This window comes from Spea bombifrons, chromosome 4 (assembly GCF_027358695.1).
Source record: "Spea bombifrons isolate aSpeBom1 chromosome 4, aSpeBom1.2.pri, whole genome shotgun sequence".
NCBI classification, from domain to species: Eukaryota; Metazoa; Chordata; class Amphibia; order Anura; family Pelobatidae; genus Spea; species Spea bombifrons.
The window spans coordinates 23,193,905-23,203,919 of NC_071090.1; the positions used below are offsets into that span (position 1 = coordinate 23,193,905).

The 10,015-nt window shown below is 39.8% G+C and overlaps 1 protein-coding gene across 3 annotated transcripts; it reads left to right on the top strand.

Moving 5' to 3' along the window:
- The first annotated feature begins 2,137 nt into the window (after positions 1-2,137).
- Positions 2,138-9,574, top strand: PANK3 (pantothenate kinase 3). Of its 3 annotated transcripts, none has more exons than XM_053464099.1 (8): positions 2,138-2,322; positions 2,704-2,759; positions 4,789-5,141; positions 5,701-5,954; positions 6,698-6,874; positions 7,218-7,341; positions 7,950-8,075; positions 8,874-9,574. In XM_053464099.1, exons 2-8 carry the CDS (start codon positions 2,732-2,734, stop codon positions 8,922-8,924), a joined length of 1,113 nt encoding a protein of 370 aa, XP_053320074.1. In that variant the 5' UTR covers positions 2,138-2,322; positions 2,704-2,731; the 3' UTR covers positions 8,925-9,574. The 3 variants fall into 3 exon arrangements, with proteins under 3 accessions (XP_053320074.1, XP_053320072.1, XP_053320073.1); XM_053464097.1 differs by lacking the exon at positions 2,138-2,322 and adding an exon at positions 2,416-2,547; XM_053464098.1 differs by lacking the exon at positions 2,138-2,322 and having other exon boundaries at positions 2,616-2,759.
- The last annotated feature ends 441 nt before the right edge of the window (positions 9,575-10,015 follow it).

Sequence of the window (10,015 nt, forward strand, 5' to 3'; positions counted from 1 at the left end):
GAGGGTATTAGGAGGAAGGATGTATGCATCCAACAATAAGTGTGTTTTTAGCAAGCATTTAAAATGAAAGTAAGTAGAAGTTGTAGAATGCGGGTGAAATCCTGAATACGCCAGTGGGAAGAGGTAATAACAATACAGTCATTACAAAGAGAGACGCAAGTCATGGGAGGAATGAAGATTGTAAGAATAACTGCATTCTTCGTGTGATATCTGTCTACCAGTTTTGTGCCATCATTGATTATTAAAAATTATCTTCTCTCCCTCCAATACTAACATCCTCCCAACAGTCTCCCTCAATGTCAATTGGTGCAATAATCTCCCCAATCCCTAACACTCGCTGCCTTGGTGTCACCCTTGACCCTGACCTATCATTCATCTTCCCACATCTAGTTTGACTCAAAAAATTTGCTGTCTCCATCTTAAAACCTTTGCCCGCATTCATCCCTTCCTAACACAACATGCCACAAAGGCTCTTGTTCATGCCCTCATTATCTCCCACCTAGACTATTTTAACTGTGGAAGAATACAGGATGACTTATGTCGCATACTCTGTTTTCCTGAACAGTACATTTCCACTAAATACTGATAAGACTAGTTTGTTTGGATACTAAGTACAAGGTTTGTCTGGATACGTCAACAAGTGGTCAGCCTGACCCTCTTCACTATTAGTTGTATAAACCTGTTTTAGCTAGTTTCCCTCATGTCCATCTTACCCTTCTACAATCCATCATGAAAGCTGCTGCCAGACTTCTCCACCCATCATTTTACTAACACCTCTCCCGGCTGTCAGTCCGTTCACTGGCAGCATGTGAGCGTTTCTGAATTCATTTCAAAATCCTGACTCTTGGTTTTAAAGCTCTTTATAGCGATTTCTCTACCTACATCTCATCACTCATCTCTAAATACACTCCTAACCGGTCTCTCCGCTCAGCCAATTATATCCTTCAGTCCTCTACTCTGATTTCTAGCTCTCATGCACCCTGCCCCGCCTTATCCACCTTTCTCCCTGCCTTCGGTCCATCAAAAATCCCTGAAGACCCACTTCTTCAACCTTACATGTTAATACCCCTCCTCCCATATTCCTTTAGCTCACCTTTTTATAGTCCCTGTCCTTCAATACTTAAAATAGTGCAATTGTATTGTAAGAAGCACTGCGTAAATTGTTGGCGCTAAATAAATAAAAGATAATATATACTACTTGTTATGTCCTATTTAATTATTATACAGCGCTGCTCAATATGAAGGAGCTATATTGAATAATAATAATAATAAAGTCATTATATGAAATAAAAGATAGCAAGGAACCTGTTTGTGTGATATATATATGTTTTATATATATATATATATATATATATATATATATATATATATATATATATAAAAATGGGCAAATGTCCTGAAGAGAAAATGTAGACACGACTGCTTGGCTGCAAATGGCCCAGTTTTTTCCAAATACGGTTATTTCCCTCATTATGTAATCATACCCATACCCATACTCTCATAATCCAGCATTCACTCTGAGCTGGAGGCAGGCCGCAGGGGCAAGCTAGTTGGTATGCGATAATAGTATGTCGCTCTATTACGCTTTGCTCAATATGAAGGAGCTATATTGAATAATAATAATAATAAAGTCATTATATGAAATAAAAGATAGCAAGGAACCTGTTTGTGTGATATATATATGTTTTATATATATATATATATATATATATATATATATATATATAAAAATGGGCAAATGTCCTGAAGAGAAAATGTAGACACGACTGCTTGGCTGCAAATGGCCCAGTTTTTTCCAAATACGGTTATTTCCCTCATTATGTAATCATACCCATACCCATACTCTCATAATCCAGCATTCACTCTGAGCTGGAGGCAGGCCGCAGGGGCAAGCTAGTTGGTATGCGATAATAGTATGTCGCTCTATTACGCTTTGCTGTGATACGCAACCCGTGGAATCAGGAAGAGCGGCCATTGCTCATTAAATATTTGAGATTCCGGGAATCTCTCAAGCATCACAAAGTAACCAGAATGACTACAACATCGCCACCAGTCATTCCACATCTTAGCCGCTGCTGATTGGCTGAGGAGAGCTCCTTCCTAGCCATTGGCTAAATCTAGCTGGCGTGAGTTGGTGGAATCCGCCTCATTATGAACCGAGGAAGCTAATTTCGTTAGTAGGCTGTTTCCCCTCTCAGCTGAGCCTTTACAGGCGCTGGTGTATCTACAGTTACTACCGCGCTCTGCGTCACTGGCGGGCAATCTTCTTCACGCTCGCCAAAGTGCTGCTGTAGAGACAAATATCATCTTTAAGCCGTTCAGGTAATTCTTGCGCGCAAAGCCTAGAGGGAAATGTAGTCCGACTCGGCGCCATTTTCTCTGTCTCCTGCCTTCAGCGTGTGGGCGTGGCTTGTCATTTCCCTTTGGCCTACGCTTTGACATCCGCTTGGTGCCGTCATTTGTCGGTTGCTGGGAATGCTGGCGGCGATGTTGTGATTGTTTATGAGGAGCTGGGGGCGGGGCAGGATTGTACCGGCACTAGTGCAGGTACTGGGCGGGAGTGTTGTAGTGTGAGCGCGGCCTTGCTGCTCCTTGTTTGTTGAGAGTCGTGGGCCCGCACCCCGCCTTCCCCTTCGCAGTTCCTCATATTCACAGCCATTTTGATTGTGATCGTGCATCCTCCTATTTCTTTTTTTCTTTCAGGGAAGGAACCGACGTGTCCGTTTCCAAAATGAAAATCAAGGATGCCAAGAAGCCGTGTAAGTGTGGACTATGCGATGCGAGTTTTTCCCAGTATCGCCCACGCTGGGCAAAACGGGATTCTCAGATGTTAAATTGCGAAATCAGGTTGTTCAAAAATCAAGGTTTATTAATGTATTTAGTCACATGATAAATGAACTATATTTTTGCAGTAGCCTCTCCTGTATGCAGGTTTCCCATTTCTCACAATTTCATGCATTGTATATTGGCATTCTAAATGTTTTTTTCTATGTACTATGATGATTTGTCTAGTCCTGTAAGGAGGCTTTTTATAGAGGGTGGTAGATAAGTGGAACAGCCTCCCAGCAGAGTCTTAGTTTAAAGGGACGGACTTTAAACACGGATGGAATAGGCATAAATCTGTGATTCTAAAACAAGACCGCGTCTTTACATCCAGGAAAATGGGCAGATTAGATGAGTTCTTATCGGTTGTCGATTTCTAAACAGGCATAATTCCAAATGAAACGTTGCTTCATTGTGTGAAATTGTTTGCTATTGTGTAACAGAACCTGTCAGCTAAACATACATCTGCATATTAAACATACAGCTGTCAGGGTCACATTATATGTTAAATATGTGCGAGAGTCAATGCCCATTTGGTGCTTCCCAGTGTTGTCAAGCTGCTGAACCCATGAATGTATGTATAATTAATATGGAGAACTGTTTTTACATCTCATCATTTAGTGTTAATACTGACATGATTTCTAACCACAAGAGTTATCTCTTCTACAAGAACAATTGTGGTTTGATAAATTAAGACTTCCTGTGAACAGGAGCAGTTTGTTTATTTCACGTGATGATGTCGTCATGGGATCCTTGAGCAGTCTGTTAAGTCCATGCCCCAATCTGAGCAGCTGATAATAGTGGGCAGGCACCGATCCCACGTTTACAGACGTTTCTCAAATTGTGTAATGTACGTAGTTTCATGTTTCTCTGATGTTTGTAACAAGAAAGCGATTTACTGATCGCCGGACCGGAGTGCTTCTAGATTAACTTGGAACCCATTATATTGAATGGATCAGGTTATGTGGTTGTATCCGTGGCTCTATTAAACATAGAATGTATATTATGGGACTTTAATATACCACCTAATCCAAGGAATAAAAGATGTAGACTCAAACGCAACTTTGCTGCATTATTCTTATTTATTTTATATAGCACCATCATATGTCCCGTGTACTGCGCTACAGAATAACACATAGCATATAACATAACAATGTTGATGAGGAGGGCCCTGGTCAAAAAAGCTTGGCAATGTTTCAAAACTTTGCACCCCTTCCCGGTATCGCATGCAGCCGTAGCAATGAATGATGCTTATTACTTGTAGGTGGGAAATACATAAAGGACTCAGAAGGTGGTTAGTACCATTCTCTTTGCTAACCTTTCACACCAGTTTTGGTCTTTTGAAGGAGTCAGTGGTAGGGAAATACTCCTGTTGAAATCAATGGGATCACTTTATGCACACAGGGGCCGCAGTTCTGGGGAACTTGCACTGCCTGGCAGTAATGTCACACGCAAGAAGAAGTTGCCCCGGACACATCTCCTGCACAGGAAATAGGTGGAAAGCAGGGGAAGGAGCACATGGTGGCATCTACAGAATTCTCCTTTGCATTCACGAAGGCAACACCATGGAAATGTAAAGGGACCTCTCATTGTTATCTCTATATAGCAACAAAAATGAGTGCAGCACTTCATACAATACATATATTCAAGGGGTATGACAAAACTAGAACCAACCTGATACATTAGGTAAAGAGGGGCTCTCTTACTATGTAGAGTACATGTGATCACTGGAGTGTCCCTGTAAGAGAAAAGGCCCCTTTTCTTACTGCCCACTTTCTGGCAATTAAAACAATATCAAGTTGGTTCCCAGGTTTATCTTTCTGGCTTCTACTGTCTGCACGCATTTCTCCAGCCCTGTGTTATAATAAAGCATCTTTTAGCACACAGGCATTTGATTGCTCCATAAGTCTCCCATATAAAAAAGTTTTTGTGCTGCATATTCAGAAATATTTCCTATTTTAACAGCTTTCCCATGGTTCGGCATGGACATTGGTGGAACGTTGGTTAAGCTTTCTTACTTTGAGCCCGTTGACATCACGGCAGAAGAAGAACAGGAAGAAGTAGAAAGTCTCAAGAGCATCCGGAAATATTTGACGTCAAATGTAGCCTATGGCTCTACGGGCATTCGGGATGTCCACCTGGAGCTCAAGGGCTTGACCCTGTTTGGTAGAAGAGGAAATATGCACTTCATTCGATTTCCAACTCAAGACCTACCCACGTTTATTCAGATGGCTAGGGACAAAAACTTCTCCACGCTGCACACTGTTTTGTGTGCAACTGGTGGTGGTGCCTATAAATTTGAAGAAGAATTTCGGACGGTATGTTTACCCCTGCCCCCAGACTTAAAGTTCCATTATAGTGTAAAAATAAATAATGAGGTCTACCTCCACTCTGTCCCTCTTTATTTTGGGTAAGTAAATGCAAAGGAATAGACCATGAAAAACATTTCTTAAGGAGGGAGAAAATAAAGCTTGCTTCATTCTGTGTGTATCTGACCATCTAAAATGCTATTCAAAATTAAAAACAGATACAGTAAACATAAAGTTGTCCAGCAGTACAGGAGCCAATTGCTTCCAAGCCATAGAATATACGTGACGATAAAGGACCCACAAGTGGGTCTTGGGATTTATTGTGTCTGCCAGGAAACTGGTCTCATTGAAAAGAAAAGTCCTAGGAATTATTTGGAAGTTAGGGTGCAAGAATGAGATGGAGATACATGTGAGTGTGTGAAAGTTAGGCACAAGCAAAGAAATTTAACGGGTTGCTGTGGTTTAAGTAGCAATATAACTTATGTTAGCATGTGTTAGACAATAACAAAAAAGGGAATGGCTGGTGTACGTGCAACCATACCTAGATCTTTCTCCTTTTTCATTGCAGATTGGGAATCTTCAGTTGCACAAGGTGGATGAACTGGAGTGCTTGGTCAAAGGCTTGTTGTATATAGACTCGGTCCGTTTTAATGGACAGGCAGAGTGCTATTATTTTGAAAATGCCTCCGACCCAGAGAGATGCCAGAAGATGCCTTTCAATCTAGATGACCCATATCCTCTTCTCATTGTAAACATTGGTTCTGGAGTCAGCATACTTGCAGTACACTCCAAAGACTGCTTCAAAAGAGTATGTGGGACAAGGTACTGAGCTTTGAACTGAGACAACGTATTTGCTTTATTGTTGTTTATAACTACAAAGGGCACTTAGGTCATTTTATATCCTTTTCTTGTTGTCCACTGTGTGTAAGGCCCATAAATATCTGTCAGAAAACATTGCATAAATAGTAACGTTATGATTTATTTCTATGTTTTCACATGAGTACTTCCCTACCTGTGATCCACTCCTATGAGAAGCTAGTTCTTTCGATCAGGAGACTTCTTGGAGATCAGAATATAGCACCAGTGTGATGCAGAGTAACTGCATGACTAAACCCCCCCCCCCATGGTGTCAAACATCCTTACACAAGCCACGTATTGTAGCTCAATATAAAAACACGTCTTTGTGTCAATCACCCGGGCTTCGTGTGCAGTGCTCAGATTAGTACTGCCACTTAGTGTCTGGAGCCTGTCTAGGAAACACAACTTAATGCACTGCCTGTAAGTCACCGGGATAAACACATATTAAGGAACACCCATGAAAAACATTGTTTTCCTGCTCTTCTGCTTCAGTTACAATATATATATATATATATATATATATATATATATATATATATATATATATATATATATATATATATATATATATAATTTTTTTTTTTATTTTTTTTGACAAATTGCAAATATATATATAAATGACTCATATAGAATGGGGAGGGGGCAAACTAAACCATAAAAGGTAAATCGGTAAACTGTTTTCTTTTTACATCAATTTGCCTATTTAGTCTAGGTGGTGGAACCTTCCTTGGACTCTGCAGTTTGTTGACCGGCTGTGAAAGCTTTGAGGAAGCTCTGGAAATGGCTTCATCTGGAGACAGCACCAATGCGGATAAACTAGTCCGAGACATATACGGTGGAGACTACGAAAGATTTGGACTACCTGGCTGGGCAGTAGCTTCAAGGTAAAAAAAAACAAAAAAAAAAAAACATAGCCATTTGTGTCAGATGTCATGTAATTTGCATGTTTATGTCAAATGACTATCCGCCAGTAAGTAAATAATTTTAGGGTAAAATGTTCTGGAAATGAAGTTAAAAAATAAAAACCTGCTGAAGCGCTCTTCTAATAGTCATTACATATACAGTATAACAGCCATATTTGCTAAATAGCCATACTATTACTATTGTGTATTGTGCATCGCTTTCGGCCGTGTTCTCTTGGGCCACTACAGCTGAATCCTTTATACGTTAAAGTTTGTCGTTATGATGTACTGTTTCATGCTTCTTAACTGTGCCTTATTTTTTCAGTTTTGGGAACATGATTTACAAAGATAAGCGGGATACTGTTAGTAAAGAAGACCTCGCTCGAGCCACTTTGGTAACCATAACAAATAATATTGGATCAGTAGCACGGATGTGTGCAGTTAATGAGGTAAGGTTTGCTTTTCATTTTTTATAAATTTGTGAGGGGGGGGTTTGGTGCCAGCAAAAGCGGTAACTGTGTGTCTGTATATCTATTATCAGATTAAAAATCCCAGTGTACTACACAACATTGGCACTTCATAAGGCATAGTTAAATAGGTCAATGGGGCGAAAGTCAATCGACTAACCCTTATGACGGAATGTGAAACAAATCAAGAGACTGTGTAGTCCCGTTTTTGTGTGTGCGTGTTGTATATATGTCGTTATGTATCTACACACAAGTAGCATTCGGTCTTAAAGTACCTTCCTTTGTGAATGATATCCTCTTTGATTTGCTCACTGTCTTCAGCTTCTTTATAGTGCTGCCTTGTTGCTTACGGTTCAAGCAGCATTGTACAGGGCTATGAAGGCTCTGGGCACTTCCCCATCAGAGAAAGTAATCTATTTTGTACCTACTTCCTGAACTTTTTCTAAGTATCGGAGAATCAGGTGGGTAAATATTCCTTTTAGAAGTATTGTTAATACTCATGTAAGTTCTACCTTTTAGTCTTCATTAAAAACTGTTCCTTTAGTTCTGGTGCTTTTTGGAAGAGGCTGATATCCTGCTTTTTATTTTAGAAAATAAACCGAGTTGTGTTTGTTGGAAATTTTCTTCGTGTCAATACCCTTTCAATGAAGCTTCTTGCGTATGCACTGGATTATTGGTCGAATGGACAGCTGAAGGCATTGTTTCTGGAACACGAGGTGTGTAGTAGAAATTTGTGTCACGGTTCTGATTAGCTCTCCCACTGTTAGTGCTGATTGTCGCTCCCTGGGATAGCTTTGCCGTATGCAGCCACCACCATGCTTCCTTGTGGTGAACCTTAAACTAAATATCCCCAAAAACGCTGACTTTGAGTAACCAAAAAAAGTAATGGTAGGTTTAATAAACGGTAATACGCGTTTTTTCCTTAAATATATAAAATACACTGGGATCAAACTAGTTAGTCAGTGCTGTCAGTGACACTGGTGGTGCAAAGGGTTATATACGCTTCCAAGTCCTCCAGTAAATCTGTAAATTGGTTTCTTTAAATATTCTATAGGTCTATCAAAAAGGCAAAATGTAGTGATCTCTAAAGCTAACTTTTTAATACATAATGATTAAAATGGCCATTGGAAAGTATAACTAAACTATAATTACCCAACCCCAAAGAGTTATATACCTTTGTGCAGCTAAGCATCTGTAGGGAGAAGGGGAATCAAAATGATTAACAATCTAAACCGAGAACCACAAGCCCCCCCCCAGGCTCCGTGTATTAAGGGAACCGGGGGAGGAAGTATGCCAGCTACACTAAGAGGTTCTAAATCAAGAATATTGATATTCTGATACTCAACTACACTTACATATTATAGACCACGTCAGGATACCAAGAAGAATATAGAGTTTAACCTCTTTTCTGGTAATATTGTAGAAAAAAAATCAAATACTTAATATTCTGTAGGTGCCCCTGTTATGTGTCCACCTGTAAACTTTTTTTTTTCCCTTTTCCTCTCTCTCTCTAGGGCTACTTTGGAGCTGTCGGTGCCCTACTTGGACTGCCAAATTTCTCTTAAGCAAGTATTTGTGCATCAAAAGTTAATTCCTCAAACTGTTTGGTTTACACCAAAAGACATAACTGTTTTTTGCGAGCAGTTACTTTACCTTTCGAAATTTTGATGAGCTGCTGAATCGTGCCATAAAGGAAACCTGGCAACCATCTTCTGTGACCATCCCTTACCTATTACTGTGTTTCCTTTTAGGTGTATATATTCACGTAGTGTCTATAGAAGGCACAATACTATACATCAAAGCTACGTAATGTACAGCAATGTATATGCTGTTTCCTAGCCGTGGCTTTTTCAACAGAATACATGGTCTATCAACAACATTGAGGCACAGAAAATACCATATGAATTCTGAATTGTCCTGATTTTGACCAGATGTGGCTGAAGAACACTTGTATTCATTCGCATTCATTCCTTCATTGTGATGAAAAGGGTACTTACAAGTTATTCGAATTTTTTTTAACGTAAGCTTTTTTGTACTTTTCCCTTTTCATGAATAGATATTGCACTTGGATTACCTTCTCCCATTTTTGCTTTTTAATGCTCCTGAAATAGTTTACCTTAATTTTATGTCAGTTGGCATATGTGGGTTTTTGTCGAATGCATTAGATATTATGTTGGGTCTCATTGTACTGTGCCAGCAACCAGTTTCCACAAAATGTTCTATTCAACTGCACCAACAAATCATCTGATGTTCCGGTGCATTTGGCCAGTATTACATTTGCGCTGTTAAGTGCTCCCACCCATGGGATGATGTACGTCCCGGTACTCTTTTTTTAAGTGTTGGTGCATTCTTATATCACCACATATTACATGTTTGCATGGGGGTTCTCCCTCTCATTCTAAGATGTCTGTGTTTGCAAATTATGCCTTACAAAATGTCCAAGGGACAGTTAGAAAACCTTATGTTGGAATTGTGATGGCTACAGCGCACACAAGTCTAAGCAAAACATATCTGGATACATTCTGTGTCCGCAGAAGTTATTGAAATGTATATGTTGTGCATATAATGATGTACAACAGATGAAGGAAGCTGGCACAAATCACTGCTGCTATAAGATTAACTGTGAATCCAAGGGTTTGTGTTAGAACTGGAATCT